The 23,292-nt window shown below is 47.4% G+C and overlaps 1 protein-coding gene across 7 annotated transcripts in view; it reads right to left on the bottom strand.

Moving 5' to 3' along the window:
* LAMA2 (laminin subunit alpha 2) overlaps positions 1–23,292 on the bottom strand; it is a 3,379,260-nt gene that overhangs the window by 2,345,027 nt on the left and 1,010,941 nt on the right. For all 7 annotated transcript variants that reach the window (XM_069234829.1, XM_069234828.1, XM_069234823.1 and 4 more), the window contains exon 5: positions 21,839–22,018. In XM_069234829.1, the coding sequence (XP_069090930.1) occupies positions 21,839–22,018 (180 nt within the window). The remainder of the gene's footprint in view (positions 1–21,838; positions 22,019–23,292) is intronic.

Here is a 23,292-nt window from a genome sequence, read left to right on the forward strand (position 1 = left end):
AGCATTAATATATTCAGGACGTGATCACTATGAGTCACTAGAATGCATTTCTTCAGTTACAAAAAATGAACGGTAAAATCACGTGGAAATAATATTTCTTCACTATACACAAAGTACGTTAAAACACAAAACATCTATATAAATTCGAACATTAGTAGAAGTACACAATCAGTATATCGTCATTATTGTAATGTGGTGAGATGCAGTGTGCGGTGTCGGCAAATAAAAGACCACACGTGTACACTAGTTCTGGACTTAAAGGGAAACTGCGTCAGCGCAGCCCCTGATTTATTACCTAACCTCGGTTCCGCCTTCCATCCGGATGGCGGAATCTGAGGCACCATAAAGGAGAGTCAGGGTGGCTCTCTACATCCCTCCCATGTTTTACTTCACACAGAAGAAAAAAGAAATGCACATACAGGCCATATCCAATCAAAAGTAATCCCACAACAGATTGGTTGAGACATCAACAAACAAAAAATACCAGAGAACCAGAAACGCAGGAATGAGAAAGAAAACGCCATAATAACCGAACAGAACCATGCCAAAATATAAAAAGTCCTGGGTATAACACCCGTCGGGTGAACAGGCAGCAATGCCCCAACATTAGTTCCTAGGGACCCAGGTTACAGACAAAGGCGGTCATTCTGACCGCGGCGGTCGGCGGTCGCCGCCCGCCAAGCGGTTCCCGCCGAAAGACCGCACCGCGGTCAAAAGACCGCGGCGGTCATTCCGGCTTTCCCGCTGGGCCGGGGGGCGACCGCCAGAAGACCGCCGGCCGGCCCAGCGGGACAACCCCTTCAACAATGAAGCTGGCTCGGAATGGAGCCGGCGGTGTTGAAGGGGTGCGAGGGGTGCAGTGGCACCCGTCGCGATTTTCACTGTCTGCTAAACAGACAGTGAAAATCTTTGTGGGGCCCTGTTAGGGGGCCCCTGCACTGGCCATGCCAGTGGCATGGGCAGTGCAGGGGCCCCCAGGGGCCCCACGGCACCCGTTCCCGCCATCCTGGTTCCGGTGGTGGACACCGCCAGAAACAGGCTGGCGGGAAGGCGGTTGGAATCCCCATGGCGGTGCTGCAAGCAGCGCCGCCATGGCGGGCTCCCTGGGCCAGCGGGAAACCGGCGGGAAACCGCCAGCTTCCCTTTTCCGACTGCGGCTTTACCGCCAAGGTCAGAATGACCCCCAAAGTCTTTGAGCTGGCTGCTCGGCACCCGGTTGGGTCATAGGTGATAACGTCCACCTCTGGGGATCGATTCTTCCTGGCCAGCGTCATCACCCTGATGGTGTCGGGCCCTGGGCGCCACTATCGGAGACTCCTCTATCCATACCTCCTCAGCCTGGGGCACAGCCATCGAGTCCTTGACTTCTACTTCTTCCTCGGATGTGACCCCTGCTCTCCTGAAGTGCGATATGTTTCTGGTTACTCTCTGCCAGCCTCGGGCTGCTGTTATCATTGCACCCCTCACACGGATGATCTGCCAGGGTTTGGGCTCAAACGGAGTTTGGAACTTCCCTCCAGGCCGGCGGTTTTTCACTACCACCATATCTCCTTCCTGAAAACCCCGGTATCGACCACGCCATCATTCCGTGGCCTTTTGATTCGTGCGTTCTCAGTGCCGCTGGGTGGCTTCGACATCCAGCTCTGGCGACGTCCATTGAGGACCAGATGGGATGTAATCACGAGGCGGGACTTTGAACATCAGCACGGCAGGCGCACATTCTGTGGTGCTGTGAGGTGTTTGGCGATAAGCACCCAGAAAGTGCTGTAGACATTGCTCACTGTCTGCTCTTTGTTCAACACCTATTCTGAGTGCTCGGTTTAGGGTCTGCATAAACCTCTCAACGTCCCCATTAGCCCGCGGCCAGTAGGGCATGACCTTGCGATGATGTATAGCCAGCATTTCCAGGTAAGATCGAAATTCCTGTCCATGGACCCATTGTCCGTTCTGATTTCATCAGGGAGCCCAAACATGGCGAAGGCCTTTTGAAGCCCTGGTCTCACATGCCCAAATGCTGTGGATGATACAACGTCAACAACAGGAAACTTTGTGTAGGAGTCCATGAGGACGACGGTCAGCCGCCCATCCGGGAAACTCCCAAAATCCATACAAATTTTTGTCCATGGCTTCTGACTCGCCGGCTCAGTGAATATTGGGCAGCTGGGTGGTTCTCCTGATGTGATGACACATGAGTGGCATTTCCCCACCAACTCGTCCACCTGACTGTCCATGCCCGGGAACCACACCTTTGCCCGCAGTCTTGCTTTGGTCTTCGCGGCCCCTTGATGGCCCTGATCTGCTAATTCCATGAATCTAGCCCACAAACTCTGAGGCAGTACAATTCTCCTTCCTCGAAGAACCAAACCGTGACCATCCGTGGACAACTCATCTTGCACCCTCCACATCCCCTTCATCGCTACTTTGCACTCGTGATTGGCCTCCTTTGTCTTTTCCAGGAAAAGCTTCCATTTCCTGTGATTCAGTGCTTCCATGACTTGATTTAGTGTTGTGTCCACCTTGGTAGCGTCCACAATGTCTCTTACACCAAGGCATTGGGACATGTATCACCATGTTGACAAACACCTCAGTGCTCTCCTCATCTTTCTCTTGAGAGTCATCAGTGGTTATTGGGAATGGGTGGTGAGACAAATAATCTGCAGGGTTGTTCACCCCTGGTCGATAGATGACAGTAAACGATAAGGCTGCAGCAGAACAGTCCACCGCTCAATTCACGGGGGTGCCAGGCGAGGACACCCGGCAAATAGTGCGACGAGGGGCTTGTGATCGGTCCCCATCTGGAATTCTTGTTCATACAAATACAGGTGAAAACGTTTGCACGGCCAACAAATCGCCACAGCCTCTCGTTCTATCTGGGATATCGGGTTTCGACTGAGGATAATGCTCTGCTCGCATACGCAACAGGAACCCACTCCTGCGGGTTCTGTTCCTGGAGAAGAACAGCGCCAAGCCCTACTGGACTTGCGTCGACTACCACCTCGGTACGTCGGTGAGGGTTAAAGTAAGCCATTGTTGACTTGTCTAGGAGCACGGTCTTAATGACAGCAAACGCCTTGTCCGCTGTTGGGCTCCATTCCCACTGATGCCCAGTTTTTGTGAGCTGTCTGAGAGGTTCCGCCATGGTCGCAAGTTGCGGAATGAACCGTCTGCAATAGGTTGCCATACCCAGGAAGCTTCTGTGAGGTTTGCTTGGCTCCACCTGTAGCCCGTCTTTTGAGAAGGCATAGCCAAAAAACTCCACCGACGTCTGATAAAATGTGCACTTCTTCTTGTGGAGTGTTAGCCTTGCTTCCGATAACCTCTGCAGTGTAGCCCTGAGATGTCGATGATGTTCTTCTCTGGTCTTGGAGTAGATGAGGATATCGTCGCTCAGATTGATCACCCCTTGCAGTCCTGACAGTGTCTCTCTAATTACATTTTGGAACACTTCGGCTGCCGAAGATACCCCAAAGCTTAGTCTCTTGTATCGTCGAAGCCCCACGTGTGTTGAAAATGTCGTGATGTTCCTGCTATCCGGTTCCAGCTCCAGCTGATGATACCCGGCATTGAGGTCTAATTTTGAGAACCACTGCGCCCCATTCAGATCTGCTATGATGTCATCCATTGTAGGTGTTATGTGCCTCTCTCTTTTAATGGCCTTGTTAGGCATGCGTATACTGACACAGAGACGGCTGGCGCCAGGTTGCTTAGGATTCAGCGCTATCACTAACGGCAAGACCCATGGTGTAGGTCCTTAGACTTTCTCAATCACTCCTTGGTCTTCAAGCAGCTATAGCTCCTTCTCCACGGCTGGTCGCAAATGGAACGGTACATGTCTGTGTCGTAGGGCAACAGGTGTAACTCTGTGGTCTATGTTTAGCTTGACACTTGTACCTTTGAGTCGTCCCAACCCCTCAAAAAGTTTCAGAAATTTTTTAATCAGGCACTCAGCGTGGGAGTCATATACTTGTCGCGCGAAGAATACTAACTCTAGCTCTTCCGCTGTGTGGCACCCCAACAGAGTGCCTCGGTCTCCAGTCACCACATAGAATTTGGCGTTTGTTGACACATGCCCACTGGATATTGCCACTTCCACCGTGCCCTTTAAAGGAAGCGGCTCTCGGCCCCCGTTGTTATATACCTTAGTGGTCATTGGGGCGAGCGATGGTGTTGGGGTCAACTGCCTGAATAGAGTGTCATCCATTACGTTCACGGATGCTCCTGTATCTGTGAGCACCATCGCTGATGTGCCGTTGACTTGGATGTTGCTCATGGGCGGTGGTTGTTTCTTTTGTTGTCTCCCACCGGTGAACGGGATCACAAAAATGTCTTCATCCTCGTCTTCTTCGAAGACTAGGGTTCTTTGAACTGTGGTTTCGCCGGGTTCATCTGTTTCTTTGGTTGCGCTTCTAATCTTTGCGTCCCTTCCTTTCTGGTTTGCTTGCCAGCCTCTTCCTGACCTACACACTTTTGCGAAGTGGTTGTCTTTGCCACACTTATCACACGTTTTTCCCTTCGCCGGGCACCCCATTGGTGATTTGTGTTCATACCCGCAGTTTCTGCAGGTGCGCGCGCTCTGTCTGCCAGAGTCCGTTTTGCGCCCTGGCGGTTGACGAGCTTGGATGGCGTCTATCTGCTCTTCTTTCACCTGGACTGGCCGTGTTGTCGACGCAGCTGCCAGTGACTGTCCTCTTACTGCCGTCATGGCATCCGCCCACATCGCTGATAGTTCGTGCGATCGTGCCAGAACCAAGATGTCGTCGAGGGGCATGCCTTGTTGTCGTAGGATGATCTTCCTTAGTGCATTCGACCGGTATCCCTAAATAATCTGTGCCTTAATCTCCTCTTGTTGATTGAGGCCTACACACGAGCTTGCTAGCTTCCTGAGTCGTGCATAGAACATGTCCATTGACTCAACATCCGTTTGCTGAGCCTGCCGGAGTTTAAAGCGTTCCAAGTCTGAGTTTAGCTGTGGGTCAAAATGCTTGTTCAGGGCTTCCACTGCCGCGTTGAAGTCTGCCTTATCACCTGTGTTTGGGAGTGCATCGAACAGTTCTTGCAGTTCGTCTCCTCCCATAAGCAGCATGAGCGATCTGCGCATGGCCCAGTCTATCTCTCTTGTGGCGCAGAAGTAGTTTTCTAACCGGTTTAACCATAGGCGCCATCTTGGCGATGCTGTGGCTGGATAAATCAGTTGGCTTAACGGGGGCAGCGCAATTGCAGTGACTGCGGAGTGGACACTGGCGGCTGCTTGCACAGGCAGCTGGGGTTTTTCCTGTGGTGGGGCACTCATTATGTCTTATGTTACGTAGGCACTTTGTTGTTGTCCTGCATGCTCTTTTGTTGTGATCCCTTTTTAATGATAGTGGTATTTCTTTTTTTTTCAATGTTGCCTTCTCTCTAGAGTGTGCTATGTCATGCACGTGGTGTGCCACCTCTCCTTTTTTTTTTTTCCTCTGGGCCTGCAGTTGGTTATTCTTATATATTTTTTTCTAGTGCCTCTCTTTTTTTTTTTTTTTTCAAGTGTCATTCTCTCCCCTTTTTTTCCTCTCTCTCTCTGGGCTCTCTGCCCCTTCTCCTTACTTGTCTGGGGCTTCTGCCCCTCTGGCTCTGTATGCTGTGTTCCCCTCCCTGGGGAGCACAGCCTGAGCGTCGCATTGGTGTCAGGTGTTGCCAGGCCACAGGGTGAGAGCGCCGAGTTTATCTTAGCGCCAGAGGTGAGGCCACTTACATTTCCTTTGTTCTTTTCCCTTAGCGCATACCGGGGCACAGCTGGAGGACTCGTGCTGGAGGGGAGAGGCGAGGCGCATCACTCCCAGCATGGCGTGGCGCACTTCCTCTCCGGTCGGACGTGCGCCCGCCTGGCCACACGCTCCTCGGCACTTCACCCAGCACGGCGCTGTGCCGGTCGCTGTTCCTTCTTCTTTTTTTTTCTTTTACCATCGTCGCGGACCTGTCTTGCCTTGCGTGGGTAGCGGGACCCGCTTGTCGCCACTGTAATGTGGTGAGATGCAGTGTGCGTTGTCGGCGAATAAAAGACCACACGTGCACACTAGTTCTGGACATAAAGGGAAACTGCGTCAGCGCAGCCCCTGATTTATTACCTAACCTCAGTTCCGCCTTCCATCCGGATGGCGGAACCTGAGGCACCATAAAGAGAGTCCGGGTGGCTCTCTACAATTATCACCTATACTGATATTGGACCGTCAAAACTGAGCTCACTACCAACATGTAAATTAATATCATTGCTAAATCCGAACCTTCTTTCATAACAGTAGGGAACACCCATCATATAATACTTGAATGATTGCAAACCTGTATCAGTACTTCAAATGGTAGAATGTGCATATGAGACATAATTACTGCCATTCAATACATAAAGGCATCATAGCTGTTCGGCAATAATTGTTTACGCTACAATTTAATATTGACATTTAAAATCTAAATCCAGCACTGGCTGAATTCACAATTTCAAGTCTCTAGAATATCATATAGAGGATTGTTTTCCATTGGTGGATCAGGACACTGGCCATTTTTGCATTCAGATGGGTGTTGTTCACAATGTGACTGAATCCATAAAGTCACATGACTGAGCCTGAAGGTTCAGGATTCTCATCCTGGCCTCTGCGCTAAGCCCAACTTCATGTGATTCTGGACAATCACTTAATTTTCCTGTGCCTAAATGTGTGTAAAGTCATTTATGCAATTCCCACTTGATGTATGCTGTGTAAGATCTTCTCTCAACCCCTCATGTAAGGTTCAGCGCTCTCTTGTTTCACAGCTAGTTTGATACTGAATAAATACCAATACATACATACATTATTGAGAACACATAACTTGTCTGTTCCATTATATGCTGCAGTAGTGTCATATAGAGTGCAATCAACAAACTTACCATATGCTTTAATATGACTAATGTCAAGTGATGTCTCAAAATCATTTTATTGAGGGTGCATTCACAAGTCTTAGGGTAACTTTTACATGTATGCTTTTATAACGACTTTAGTCAGTTGAACTATAATGTGTATGTATTTATACACATGTATTTGCATTGAGTATTACAATGGAGAGATTTATAATCACCTGTATTCCTGATAATATTACATCTATGAAAAGAAATGCGCACATAACTATGTATCTCAAACATGTACTGAATTGTTTATTAAGTTAGCGCAAGTGAAGGCCTGAAATGTTTTTCCTATGCTTAACTTTCAACATAGAGTTTTGCTCGTGTTGTATTATTTTCTATTTGCAGGTGCGTCTGCATGAGTCTACAGTTAATGAAAGCCATGTAGTGTGTTAGAGGTAGTGGGTTGAGGGAGGATATGTTGGCAAGGACAAGGAGCGCTAACATACTGGGAAAAGAAAGACTCCCCTGTGTGCACCATGATTTGGGAGACACCCAAGGTTTTCTCAATGCTTTTATGGGGGATGAAAGACTGGTGGGAATTGCATGGTCCTTTTGAGCACAGAAGATGGAAAATTACTGGTGCTGATGACGTGAATGCTTGAAGGTTCTACAAGGTCTCAATTAGTATTCAGTTTGCTAGACAGCAGCAGACCCCTTTTCATTTTTTACTAGAGCGGATTCCCCTGAAACTTAGGGCCAGATGTATCAAAAAAGCCTTTTGCGATTCGGAAATATCGATGTTTAAGAAATCGCTATTTCTGAGTTGCAAAATGCTATGTATCATATTTGCGATTCGGTAATAGCGATTTCTTAAAAATCGCAAATGCTATTACCGAATCTCAAATTGCGATACAGCCCCCATTCACACCTATGGGCCTGTCGGCCCACATTTGCGAATTTTTTGCATTTCCCAAATTGCGAATTCCTTACTGGAATTGGCAATTTGGGAAATGCAAACACCAGGGTGCTGGGGGCCTAAGGCCCCCGCTGCTGCACCCCAAAACAATTTTGGAAGACATGTAAGGTGCACACATGCCAAAAGGGCATGTGTGTGTTACATGTCAATTTTAAAAATGCATTTTTAAAGCATGTTTAAAATTTGTACATGGTTCCCACCAAGTTCAATTTGGTGGTCATAGCGATTCCTTAATGCCCAATTCGCATTAAGGAATTGCTTCATACATGTGCTTAAGAAATCGCAAATAAGGATTCCTTATTTGCGATGCTGCATTTAGAGAGATCGCAAATTGTGATTCTCTAAATGGGGTCGCAATTTTAAGGAATCTCTCTTTTAGCGATTCTTTAAAATTGCACTGCGAATGCCTTTCTTACATTCAAAAAGGTGATTTTGCATTAGCAAACGGCCGAATTTTGCAATTCACACCGTTTGGGAATGCAAAATTCTTTGATACATCTGGCCCTTAGAGTGGTACAGGCCTCTCTATTTTTAATCTGGTTGAGTGGCATTATGCTGTGTACACTTCTCTATCAGAAGGTCTACTGAGGTTTCTGTCATGCTGACACTTTATGATTATTTCCATTTTCCTCTATATTTTAGGAGAGATAATTAAGATTTTCCCTATAGCTTAGTTTGGGCATTTAGATTGGAGTCACTTTCAAATAATTAGGCAAGAAGACTGCAACTTTTGTACTGACCATCAGATTCTGTTCCTCATCTTTTGCATTGCTGCTACTGAGATTCTTCTATTCCTTATGCTTGTACGATTTAATTTGATATAAAGCTTTACCTCACCTTTGGTGATTATGTATTTCTTTAGTATGTGTTAGAAATGGGGTCTTTGGTGGGCAGTCAGGTTACCCCCATCCAAACAAGGACCCTCACTCTAGTCAGGTTAAGTCACACACAATCCAAAGTATTCTGTGCCCACCCTCTGGTAGCTTGGCACTGAGCAGGCAGGCTTAACTTAGAAGGCAATGTCTAAAGTATTTGTGCAATAAATCATACAATAACACAATATAGCACCACAAAAATACACCACACAGGGTTTAGAAAAATATATAATATTTATCTGGATAAATGCAGGTCAAAACGATAAAAAATGCAATAAGTAAATGTAGAGCTATCACTGAAAAGTGATATAAAGTGTCTGAAGTCTTTTAAAAGCAAACAAAGGGGGTCATTCTGACCCTGGCGGTCGGTGATAAAGCGGCGGCCAACCCGCCAACAGGCAGGCGGTCAAAAAAATGGAATTCTGACCTTGGCGGGAACCGCCAACACAGCCCGCCACTTTAACACTCCGACCGCCACGGCGGGACAGACAAACAGCGCGGCGGTCACTGCCAACAGGCAGGCGGCAGACAATGTACCGCCCACCCTATCACAACTCACCAATCCGCCACCTTTTCCGGGGCGGGAGCCCCGCCGATAAAAACACGGCGGAAACAGACTACGAACAGGAGACGCTCACCTATACACACTCCACGAGGAAGGAGGACAGCATGGAACCCAAATTAAACATCCTACCAGCTATTGTCTACCTGCTCATCTACAACGAGTACGAACGCTGGCGCAGACGACAACGGTGAGTACTGCACCTACGACACAGGGGAGGGGGGAGGAGGAAAGGTTACGGGCACACACATACGCGATACCCCCCCCCACCTCCCCCCCCAAAAACCTACACACCAATGCAGAGCAACAAGTCAGAGTGACACCCCCCAAACCCCTCGAAATAATGCAAAGACATAATTAAAATGATCCATAAAATTTATGTATAAAATAGGTTCATCTAAGTCGTGGTAAATATGCAATATGAAATATACAAAATAACGAATGATCATAGTGTAAATTTGAAACATGGGCAATCAGTCCTGCACAGTCAGTTAAATTTACATAGTCCGTGGGCCAATGTGTAAAACACATGGGTAAAGCCCACACAGGAGACCGGATACCATTGGAGAGAACACTGCAGGGGCATCAGATGATAAAACTACAGGCACCTCAGGGGGAAGGGAAGGGGGGACACCTCAGCCACATGAGTCCACGACGCCAGATCCACAAGGGGCCTCCATGCCCACTGTACCGTCCTGGGGAGTGCAAAGCCACAGTCTCACAAGTCTCTACAGTGGGTGGGTTGCCCACTTTACCATCCTGGGGAATGCAAAGCCACAGTCCATCAGCTGGATAACAGACTCCACTGGTCTAGGAGGAGGCATGGTGCCCAGAGTGCTTCGTGAACACCTGCTCGACACAGAACCGGCACTGTCAATGGGCCAGCGGTGCTTGAGACGGCGGTGCCCAGCGGAGCGGTGCTTGAGATGAAGGGCCCAGCGGAGCGGTGCTTGAGACGGCGGTGCCCAGCGGAGCGGTGCTTGAGATGAAGGGCCCAGCGGAGCGGTGCTTGACAGGAAGGGCCCAGCGGAGCGGTGCTTGATAGGAAGGGCCCAGCGGAGCGGTGCTTGAGATGAAGGGCCCAGCGGAGCGGTGCTTGACAGGAAGGGCCCAGCGGAGCGGTGCTTGACAGGAGTGGCCCAGCGGAGCGTTGCTTGAGATGAAGGGCCCAGCGGAGCGGTGCTTGACAGGAAGGGCCCAGCGGACCGGTGCTTGACAGGAAGGGCCCTGTTCAGCGGTGCCTGTCTTGGCGGGGCCTGTTCAGTGGTGCTTCTCACAGCGGGGCCCTGTTCAGTGGTGCTTCTCACGGCGGGGCCCTGTTCAGCGGTGCTTCTCACGGCGGGGCCCTGTTCAGCGGTGCCTGTCTTGGCGGGGCCTGTTCAGCGGTGCCTGTCCTGTCTTTCTAGGGAGCCAGACCTGGCCAAGACCCCCCGCTTAGTCGCCCTCCGACCTTGCGGTTGCGGGGCCCTCCTGTGATGGAGTCCTGGGCCCATGGGTGTCGTCCGTCACACCCGGAATGGGGCTGGTGGGGCCCTCCTGGTCAGCTCGCCTGCTGCATGACTTCTCCGCCCTGCTGCCCTTGCCCTCCTTCGCTGAAGCTCTCCGGCCCTTGCCTCCCTTTGATGATGTGGCAGGTGACGGGGCAAGGCTACTGTCCTTGGTGGCAGCCGTCTCAGGCTTCTCGCGCCGGCCCTTAGTTTTTTTTGTCCTCTTCCCAGGGGGTGGGCTGGCTGTCCCCTTGCTGCTGGCCGATGTCCCTGCCCTAGGAGCTGGTGGACTCCAATAGCCCTGTACAATGGTCATACTAGATGCAGGGCTGGTGGTGGCTGAGGTGCTCTTTGGACTCTTACCAGATGGAGGGGGTGGGTCAGGTGATGCAAAGAGGTTAATTTTGGAGAGGAAAAGTTTTTTAGGAGCAATGGGAAGGGTAGGTGCAGTGAGTATGGGAGTGGAGGAAGAGGATGTGGTTGTAGGAGAGTCAAGTGTGCTGTCTTTGGGTGCAGGTGCCTGTGACGGAGGCTGTCGTGAGGTGGATGGCTGTTGGGTGGGTGGCTGCCTGCGTTTGTGTGTTTTGGAAGAGGGGGTGACAGACACACTGGGAGAGGACACAGGGGACGTGTAAATGGCAGTGGGGGTGGTGACTGCACGTGTGCGGACTGTACTGGAGGGTGTGCTGGTGAAGGAAGTACTGGCTGATGGTGGTGTGCATGCAGGTGTGAGTGGAGACGTGACAGGGAGGGAGGAGGGAGACGAGGAGGAGGGGGACACAGAGGTGGTAGTGACTGTTGCCATATCTGCATCTGGATGTTGCTTGGGTGAATGCTTGTGGGATCTGTGGTGCTTATGTCTGGATGAGCTGCCCTTGGGTGTTGAGGTGTGTGCAGGCTGGTCTGATGGTGTGGATGGGATAGGCTGAGGAACAGGAGATTGGGACTGGGTTGAAGCAGTTAGAAGAGGGAGGCTGGAGAAAGGGACAATGGCTGCCGTCAGTGCTGAGGCCAGAGCGTTGAACGATCGCTGATGGGCAGCCTGACCCGAATGAATGCCCTCCAGGTATGCATTGCTCCAATGCACCTCCCTTTCTACACCCTGGATGGCATTCAAAAGGGTAGACTGCCCAACAATGATGGTCCTCAGGAGGTCAATGACCTCCTCACAGAGGGCAGCAGGGGTAACTGGGGCAGGGCCTGAGGTGCCCGCCTTCCTGGGCGAGCGGGCACGGAGCGAAGGCTGAGGGGCTGCTGGGAGGGCGGGGCTGGTGCGCTGGGTGGCGGCTGTACCTGTTGTGGCGGTGGGCACGGATGTTGCCGCCACCGCAAGAGAGCTCCCTTCCGGGGACGTGTCGGTGTCGCTGACGTCTCCACGGGTCCCCGTTGTGGAGCTCCCCTCACCCTCCGTCTCACTGGTGAACTCGGAGTCGGTTGCATGGCCCTCCGGGGCCATGTGAGATGCAGGTCCCTCGTGCGCCGATGCCACTTCTCCTCCGCCTGATGATGCTAATGCACACATGAACAGGAAGACAAAGAAAATGGGGGGGGGGAGAAATAAAGACAGTTTGAGTGCATGCATTGGCAACACCGTTGTCGGAGAGGACAGACACAGAAGCCCCCAGCACTACGCCGCGCAATCGGGGTACACTACTCAGTTGTTGTGACTAGGCCTACAGGTCTTTGGACGACAAATGCACGCATGGGTGATGCAGGACCATGGATAGCTGTACTTGGCACCCTACAGAGGTGGGGGGCGGGGGCACAGGGCCATGCCTAATGGAGGGGACTAGCCTACAGAAAGCGCCCTGGCCTAGAGTTACCCACAGCCCTCCTCCCCAACCCAGACACCTCCACTGTGCGCAAAGATAGCAGAATGTGCAGATACTCACCCCCTTGTGTCTGCTGTGATGTCCTCACGCGCCCATCCAAATCGGGGTAGGCCACCGCCAGGATCCGGGACATCAGGGGGGTCAATTGGCGGCTGGCACCCCTCCTACGTTGGGAGGCCATCCCCAGCAGAGACTCGGCGGTCTTTCCGGTCCCGCGGCGGATGTCCTCCCACCTCTTTCGGCAGTGGGTGCCCCGTCTGTTGTGGACCCCCAGGGTCCGGACATCCTTGGCAATGGCACGCCAAATTTCGATCTTCTGATGGGTGCTGACCTATGTGACATGTACAGGGTGGGAAAGGAAATATCATCACTTTTCTGCATGGTCGATGTGAGTGACTCCCCCTCCCCAACCTTGCCATGTGGCACATGCTCTCATCTTTCGTGCGTTGCACTCCTCATTCGCTCCCCTCTCCACCATCTTACATACACCCCACTCAACACAGGCATAGCCCATTCAACGTGCACCCTGTATCCTAACCTGTTGGTCTGGAGGACCGTAGAGTAGCGCATACTGGGGGAGGATCCCATCAACAAGTTTCTCCAATTCTTCGTAAGTGAAGGCAGGGGCCCTTTCCCCAGTCGCAGCAGCCATTGTATCTCCCAGACCGAGGTCACAGCAGCACTTGCAGTATAAGTCCTCTCCTGTGGATGATCAGGTCTCGAGTGATTAATCAGATAGAAAATGGCGGTCACGCCCGCGGCAGTGCGTACCGCGGCGGTGTGTACCGTGACCGCCGGCGCACATCGTCATTGGCTCCTGAGACCCATAGGCTTCAATGTTAACCAATGCGGCTTAGCACCGCGGTCTTCGACCGCCTACCGCCACGGTGTGCCACGCCAGCGCATTGACCTCACATCCCACTGTCACACTTCACAGGTCAGGCAGCCGCCATTTCAAGGGCCCACATGGCATAATTTCAACTGCGTCACACAGGTCTAGGCCGTGCATTGCCACTCATACAAGCCTTTCTATGCATTGCGAATCTTTTACTGTGCAAGCTGTGTGAACGAACCTGTGGTTTGCTTGACTCTGTGCTCCATGTTGTCCTTCCTAGGCACCGTCCGCTGGGACTTGCGAGGAGAAGGATGAATCCTCCCGTGTACCGACCGCTGGCGGACCTGTCGACAATGGAAGAACGACATATTATACTTAGATACAGGCTTGACCGAGCCACTATACATGAACTGTGTGCCCAGCTGGAGCCAGACCTGATGTCCCCCATCCGCCAACCCACAGGGATTCCCCCTCTGGTGCAGGTTCTGTCAGTAGGACAATCCTCTGCCATAAGTCATTTTGAGTAGCAATATGGTACATTATTGGCATTTGAATGCCATTCAGTCTGCAACTGGTTTAGCTTTGTACCATTTCAGTAAACAGGTGCCTTTAAACAAGAATTCCACGGTTACCATTGCACTGGATTGTGGTTCTTGAAAATATTTTTAGGTCAGGTCTGGGATTGGCTTACCCATGGAAACGTGCTAAATTGGTCTTGGTGTAATGTTTCAACACCGGGACACAATTTAGCAGCACCCACACATTCGGTACAGCAAACTGCAGGAAGGGACTTTTTTATTTTCACTTCCAGTCAGGCACAAACAAAGGCCTTCAGAGGTAGGAAACAAAGGTACATAGCATATCACTTTGCACGTTTTTGACTTTGTTTAACCCACTATGCAAGAGTTGTGCATGAACTGTAAGAATGCAACACTTAACTGTGTGTATGAGTAATGACACTAAAGTGCATATTGAAGAGCCTCTAGCGCCACCGGAGCGTCACTTTTAGTGATGCTCCAGTGGCGCTATGCACTGCACTGTATTTACAAGATGGCGTTAAGCCACGTTTTGTGGCTTAACACCCCTTGTAAAAACAGCCCCTTCACACACAGCACTTTGCGTGCAATGGGTGTTGCTGTTGGTGTGCCACAGCAATACCCGTTGCATTTTGACGCTGCCCCAGATTTACAAGTTTTCGTAAACCTGAGGCAGTGCCAAATTCTAGCACCACCCCAGGTATGGCGTTAACAGGGCACAACAAGGAAAAATGCTTTAATTTCTCCTTGTTTTTTGCTCTATGTGTGCTGCACTGTGCACATTGTACCTTGTTCCCTTAGCTGTCCAGGGCCTACCCTAGGGGTGCCTTATATATATTAAAAAGTACGGCTTGGGTCTTGGAAAAAGGTTTATTTTTCCAGGTTGAATTGGCAGCTTACACTGCACACACAGACTGCAATGGCAGGCCTGAGACATGTTTATACGGTTACTCATGTGTGTGGGACAATACGTGCTGCAGGCCACCTAGCAGTATTTAATTTACAGGCCCTGGGTAAATGTAGTACCTCTTTACTAGGGACTTAAAAGTAAACAACGTATGTCACTTGGGTGTAAGACAATTTCACAATGTTTTAAGGGGAGGGCTCGAACACTATAGCACTGGTAACAGTGGTAAAGTGCACAAATCTCTAAGGCCTGCAAAAAAGATTTCAGCAAAAAATGGAGGGTAAAGGCAAAAGGTTAGGGGTGACTGTGCAGAGAGGGTCAGGTCCAACATGACCACCCCCACCACCAGCCTAAAGCGAGGGGAGAATGTTGACAAAGACCGTCTTCTGCAGGGGGACTTGTCAGTTATACACCCTTCTGAATTCAGTTTGATCCCTCTGTCTGCACTCTCATGAGCCCATGACGAGACCGATGGGGAACCCTTCTCCTCACCTGTGGACCCCATCTGTGCAGCACCTAACGTTACCTCACTCACAGATGCATCCGAGTAGGCAGACAGCACCACCATGGCCAACAAAATAATATGGCCCTTTCCACCCTTTGGATTAGACTTCTGGCCCCAACACAAGGAAAAGTCCACCCATAAGAACACCAAACAACAGAGGTGACTGATAGTTTTCAGGGTCAGGAGCCATGCCCCAGGTGGAGGCTCTTACTGGGGACATTGATTAGACATCTCTTTCAGCCTTGGGGGTTGCAAGGATTTCTCAATAGGCTCCTGAGGGTTTTTTGATCTTTGAGGTTTCTCAGAGTTGGGGGAGTCAACTGCTCAGTGGGTTAGGCACCCAACTTCGAGTCTTCATCCCACAGTTTCAGGTTTGGAATCCTGAGACTGACATCTCTTTCCAGGGTCTATATCCTGAGCCTGAACAGGGGGCAGGAGTGAGTCCTCCCTCACCCTGCTCCTCCATAAGGGCTCCTGTACCCTCTGCTTGAGACTGGTTCCCAAGAAAACTGAACTGTCAGGGTGCCTTGGGTAGCCACCCCTCTCAGTTTTCCTGACACCAGGGCATCTCATTCTCCAGAATGCAGTTTTGGGAATCTGAGGGCTAAGCCATTAGAGCAGGCGTTAATTGGGGGCACACCATTGGTTACATTTGCGCCATTGAGGCTCAGTACAAAAACATGGTGCATTAGAACAGAGTTTCCCAAACAATATGTTGCAACCCTCTGGTGGGTTGCAGGCCTTTTTTTGGTGGGTGAGCAACAAATAAAGGTTCCTTTCAAATGTCATGATTGCTGGTGCTTCAAAGACAGAGGCCAAAGGTCATGCTGTGTCTTCTGTCAAATTGCTGTGGGATTGGTATTTAATTTTCTTTTTCTGACTGCTGCAAAGTGAGAAGAGAATTTAAAGTGAATTATGTTACTATCTTCCTGAAGTACATGGAATGTGAAAGGAAATGGCTGTAGTTTTTTCACAGCACACATTTTGTAATTATCTATAAATGAACTATAAGCATTCAGATGTTAGAAAAGTCAAAATGAAGCACATTTTGGGCCAGATGTATCAAGCGATTTTGCATTCGCAAACAGTGCAAATTGCAAAATTCGGCCGTTTGCGAATGCAAAAATGCCTTTCAGAATGTATGAAATGCATTTGCAGTGCAATTTTAAGGAATCGCTAAAATAGCGATTCCTTAAAATTGCGACCCCATTTAGAGGATCGCAAATTGCGATTGTCTAAATAGGAAATCGCAAATAAGGAATCCTTATTTGCGATTTCTTAAGCACATGTATCAAGCATTTCCTAAATGCGAATTGGGCATTTAGGAAATGCAATTACCACCAACAAAAGTTTGGTGGTAACCATGTGCAAATTTTAAAAATGCATTTTAAATGCATTTTTTAAATTGAGATGTAGTGCACGCATGCCCCTAAGGCATGTGTGTGCTTCACATGTCCGTAAAAATATTTTTGGGGTGCAGCAGAGGGGGCTGTAAGCCCCCAGCACCATGGGATTTGCATTTCCTAAATTGAAAATTCCTAACTGGAATTCACAATTTAGGAAATGCAAAAACATTCGCAACAGGCCCATAGGTTCAAATGGGGTCGGATTCTCTATTTGCGATTCGGTAATAGCTTTTGCGAATTTTCAGAAATCGCTATTACCGAATCGCAAAATTCATACATACCATTTTGCATTTCTTAAATAGCGATTTCTTAAAATTCGCTATTCAAGAGATGCAATTTTGTTTTTTGATACATCTGGCCCTTTGTTTTGTAATTCTGAAGTGGGCTGGCAAATACTAAATATCCACAGACACCAGACTTCCACACTTTATTATTTGTGTGCTATATATTTTTATCAACAACACTGTACGCCTGTGCAAAATAGTGCCCATTTCAATGGAAATGTACTGTCTGTAAATGACAACAGGCTGCCACAAGATGCTTTAGTTACATTAAAAAATCGCCCCTTTACATGTCCTTTAAATTTAGGTGAGTCACAAACGTTTCACATAATAAATTGTGGGTCATGGTTCTAAAACGTTTGGGAGCCACTGATCTAGCTGGTTGATATTTATGTGTTTGTCTATATGATATTCATGGAACATGGTTCAGTATATCATCTGTATCACACTCATAAGAGAAAAATGATACTGGGTAATGAAGAGTGGAGTACATTTTCTAAAGTGTAGTATGAAAGCTACTTACTTGTAATGTAGTGGAGGACGATACCAAAATATCTAAGGAATTGCACTGCCTAGTTGTTGTTGCTCTAATAGTTTATAGCTTGCTGCACCTCCATTGTTTTGCCACAGTACTCTGGGAATATATAAAATGAATTTCCCCACATATTACCACATTAATAAAGTGGAAATAAGTCACAAACGACAATAAATACTACTACCTACCAATATCTAAGGCCATAAAGAAGAACACCGCCAAAGTATGGTGAGAACTTCATCGCTGTCTTCTACTTTTATGGAGGCAGCCATTAGCCAATGATAATTTACCCTGTGATAAGCATGTTCCGCAGTATACCACAAAATCACTGTGGTACACTGCAGCACAATGTATAACTAAGGACCTGATTAAAGAGTGCCTAGCACCATTCTATCGCTACCTTAGCATCTTTTTTTAAGTTAAGGTGCCTTTTCGTGCCATGAAGTGGCACAATGCATGCATGCGCCACTTTGTAACCCTTTGTGCTTCATTATGCCTGCACCAGGCATAATGTATGCAAAGGGGGCGTTCCACATTAGGGGGGCCAAAAAATGGTGCAAAAAAATCTAGGAGATTTATATGCATCATTTTTTTCTGCACTTTTAATGTCTGCTCACAGCAGGTGTTAAAATGGGGCACACCACTGTTTACAATAGGACCCTATGTGCTGTTCAGGGTTAGCTCCAAACTGCTAACCCTGAACAGTACATCAATAGCATCAGAAATTCTGACACAATTTCCCCCTACCCTGCGCCATCGTTCACCATATTTTAAATATGGCGCACACATGGTGGAGGTAGGGGGGCAAGGGGCCACAAGAAAAGTGTCACTACATGTGATGTGGCGCCACTTTTCATAAATCTGGCCCAAAGAGTTTTGCCGCTTATAACTTTAAGAGTACTTACCCAATTTACAGGTAGTAACAAAATTTACCCTTTCCACCCACTCATCTATATTCCTAATTAGTTCTATCTACATCTGTTCAGACACATTCACTCTGTGCCTCTTTAAACTGCACTCTAGTACACCACATGCTCTCCAATTTAGGCCACTACACTCTAAGCCAATCCACTCTATGCTATTCAAATCTATGCACACCACTCTACGCCACTCCACTCTGTCACTCCACGCTACCCTATTCCAATGTCCCATACTCAACTCTACTCCACTCAAATCTATGCACTCCACTCTACGCCACTCCACTCATTGTCACTCCACTCTACACTATTCCAATGTCCCCTATTCTACTCTACACCACTCAAATCTATGACACACCATTCGACGCCACTAGACGCTGTGCTTTTCTACTCTAGGCCTTTCCACTCTACACCACTCTGCAACATTCCACTCAATGCTATTCCACTCTATGCCACTTTACTCTGCAGCACTCCACTCTATGGCAATGCACTCTACACAACTGCACCATACGTCACTCCACTCTACGCCATTCTGTGCTACAATTTTACATTTGATTGCACCCACTCTACGCCTCTCCACTCTCCACTATTTCACTCTATGCCACTCCACTCCATGCCAGTCCACTCTATGCTATTTGTCTCTACACCCCTCAACTGTATCATACTCTACTATACACCACTGCACACTACAAAATTACACAGTATGACACTCCACTCTACTCTATTCCATTGTATGACACTCCACTTTTCAATATTCCACTCTACGCCACTCCACTCTATACCTCTCCACTTTGTTCCACTTTGCACCACTGCACTATATGCCACTCCACTCTACAACATTCTAGTGTATGTCAATCCACTGTACGATATTACACTCTATGGCACTCCACTCTACAACACTACAATCTATGCCACTCCAGTCTACATCACTCCCGTCTATGCCACTCCACTATACACCACTACACTCTATTCTATTTCACTCTACACCACTGAACTGGAGACCGCTCTACACCACTCCACTCTACTGTATTCCTCTCTACACCACTCTATTGTATGCCACTCCACTCAACACTATTTCACTCTATGCCACTCCGCTATATACCACTCCACTCTACACCACTCAAAATCTATGTCCCTCCACTCTAAGCCACTTCACTGTTTGCCACAACACAGCATGCTATTCCACTCAATGCCAGTCCATTCTACGCCACTCCAATGTATGCAATTCCACGCAATGCTATTCCACTCAACGCCACACCACTCTAAACGACTCCGTTGTATGCCACTCCACTCTGTCAGTCCAATTTATGCTATTAAAATCCACACCTGACTGTACACCACTCTACTATTTGCCAATGCACTCTATGCATCTCCACTGTATGACACTCCACTCTAAGCTATTTCACCGTATGCCACTCCACTCTGTGTCATTCTACTCTACAGCCCTCCACTCTATTCCACTCTTCACCAATACAGACGATATGCAAAACTATCTCAAAACCTTAACCACTGGATGTCTACCTCTTCTAACTCATTGCCTAGTCACTCTGCAAAACTGGATGGCTTAACACTTCCTTGTTCTTAATCCAAACACATATGAATTCCTCCTCCATCTTTTTTTCGGTATAAGTTGCATCACAACTTTCTAAACCCACTACATCAAATAGGATTTGACCCCTAAGTCTTGAAAGCAGTGAAATCTCTTCATTTGGGTCCCATTCTTGTCTATCCAACCACACATCAACAATCTAGCCAAAGCTGCACATGTCTTCATCCACTCTCTACAAAAGTAGATAAATCTAATTTCCAAGGAGCATCTGAACATTTTGGCCCTCACCCTAGTGCCTTTGGTAAAGTAAAGCCAGTGTTGCTAGCATACTGCAGTCACTTTTAGCTCTCTAAGACACATTCTTCACTGCATAGCTAGGCTTTTCAGATCTACGAAAAGGTCAAACACATCTCCCCATTTTTACATATCTGCATTGGTATCCTATGAACGTTAGGATCACTTTCAAGATACGCTGCATATTTTTCACAGCTATAAAGTTTAATAACCATCCCTATCCCTCTCCTAGATCAGGGCATAAGAAATCTGCATAGCCAGAACACCTTCAAAATATAATTTGCTTAGAATCACCCCTGCTGAGGGGCCCTGACCTAAGTGTGAAACTCTCCTTCGAGTAACATTATATCTCAGCCTTTTCTCCTCTCCTTCAGGAGCCTCATTCAGACATGCCTATTCCACATCTAACTTGATTGATCCAGTTCTGTTCTTCTTGCTCTCTGCCTTCAATTCCATCCATCTTCCTTGCCTCCATTACCTCTTCTTCCACTGACTTCAGGAAGAACCTAATGATGCTCTTATTCCATTCCATCTTGCCCGTTTTTCATTGTTGAGTTGCCCTTTGTTTCCTTTGATATACCTGCGTTCATATCCTAGTCTTAGCCAGTGCTTAATTTGTAAATAAAAAGGTGCCAGTGCCCAAAGCCATCCTCTTAAACATGCGACTGCTGCAATTAAATGTGCGAGCACAGGATACTGAGGCAGCGTAATCCTGAAGCCTCTTCAATCCATATAAAGCCACTTCCTGCCCCTTCAGCTCACTCTAGCAGCTTTCTACTTTCTCCCTTTGTGACGCTTTTTCGTTTTTCCCTTCCTCCGTCTTTCCCATGTGTGTCTTTTTCTCACAGCAAATGCTTGAAGCAGAAGAATAAGCCCTGGCCCTCAAAAATAAGTGCTGGTGCTCAGCACAAGAGACAACAAGCACAAAGTAAGCACTGGCTCTGTTATCCTCCAAGAAGACCATTTTGTTTTCCGTCATCAATTTCTATTAGATGTGTTTTTCTTTATTGACTGTTTTACTGTAAACTCTCTAAATTTCGCTGGGTGTTAGTGTGGTGTAAAATGCTTAATAAATAAAACATGAATACGTTGTAAAAGTAACTTATGACCTGGAATAATAGTAGCTGAAGGCTTTACCATCTGGCCATTCCAAAAATAACATAAAGACCAACAAGAACCAAAGTCTGCGAAGGGTTGTATGAGGATCGAAAAACAGGGTGCTGGTACTTGGAGGAATATCTCTGGCATTGGTCCTTTGCGCATTCATGTCAATGTAGTATGCTGTAGTATCTCACAATATGTAGTATAGAATGGCGCTCTGTGAATGGCGTTATGTACCAACATGTACAGGTGAAATATATGGTGGCAAATTTACAAAAAAAAATCAGAATTAAAGTGATTGACAATTGGTCCTCAACACTGTGGTAAAGACTTTGGGTGAAAAGAAACTTATCACACACCAATATGGAGACAGTCAGGATAAAGTATACTTACTCTTCTTGTAACAATTGGGTCAATGTCGGTGATATCTTTGTATGCAAACATCATTAAGTCAGCATTCAGTGTCCTAATTCTCTGTAGACGAAGGCGGATATAGCGAGTGGTAGTGAATTCCATCAGTGTTGGTGATGGGTCTTCGGCACTTGGTCTCCCATTGATTAGTGATGTGTGAATCTGAAAAAGCAGATAACAGCCATGTTAATTTGCTGTGACTACATTCATAAAGGTGCACAGAAAAATTAGAATCATTCTATAGATCTTCTTTAACTTTACAGACTCCCACTGTATGCTTATTTAATATCTAATCAGAAATATGTTTCCTCATTGACAGTTTAGGTCACTTCCTGACATACCCTTTGGCAGATGACAAACCTCACACTTTAGCTTATTTATTTATTTATTTATTTATTGTATTATTTGTTTATTAACTTAAATAGCTCTCTCTCTCTCTCTCTCTCTCTCTCTCTCTCTCTCTCTATATATATATATATATATATATATATAATATATATATTTTAGTAACATGAAGTTTACACCATGGCCCTGGTACCCACTCTCTAAGTTGCACAACCGCTGTGTAATTTATTCTGATCTTCGGTTTGTTTTATCTGTTTTGTCTGGTTCAATTATTTTCCAGTGAATGTCCACACAAAAAAAAGGTTATCTTCAAGAGAGCAGAACTTCAACCTCCGTTGAAAAGATCCAGATAGACCTCGGACGGAGTTTTATTTCTAATACTTTTAGTTTGTTAGTTGGTACTTTTGTATTCAACAGGCTACACAGTAGCCTTTGCTCGCTGTGTCCAACTCTTCTGCTTCAGTGTAAAGACATGTATTGCCACTTGTTGGAATAGGACTCAAACTCACGACACCCCATGGATCAATGTAGAATTTAGACTCAAATGCAATGTAATCAGAGAACTGAAAGAAAATGTTCAGTGCTTCACCACTTTCAAGGCAAGGGCCTTGTGTTTGTGCAATGCATACTGTAAACGTAGTCACAATTTGATCACAAACATTTACAGAATGCACAGTTTTTTTTTCGACACAACATATGTTCAAAGATGTTGGGTCAAAAAATTCAGATTCATAGGAAGTTTCACTTTGACCTATCTCATTAAAATGCATGAGGTAGGTTGTAAAATGCGACCCACTACGAATTGCTGCCATCACACATATGGAGGCCTACTGGGGTCTTAAGACCACAATGTCTGTGATTGCGTTAAAAAGAAACAATATTTTGTTTTAAACACAGCATATGTTCCTTAAACGAAAATGGGATATCCATAAAAACGATAAAGGAAAGCTTCTAAAACCTTTTTTCACTGCCTACTCCCAAAAGATTGACATAGGGTTTGCGAGTGTGTGAAGTGTTGGTAACCTAGCAATGATTTGGGAAAGCACTTGTGGTCACAAACCATTGGTACTTGCCATTAGAAAACGCAAATT

This window comes from Pleurodeles waltl, chromosome 5 (genome assembly GCF_031143425.1).
Source record: "Pleurodeles waltl isolate 20211129_DDA chromosome 5, aPleWal1.hap1.20221129, whole genome shotgun sequence".
Taxonomy (NCBI): domain Eukaryota; kingdom Metazoa; phylum Chordata; class Amphibia; order Caudata; family Salamandridae; genus Pleurodeles; species Pleurodeles waltl.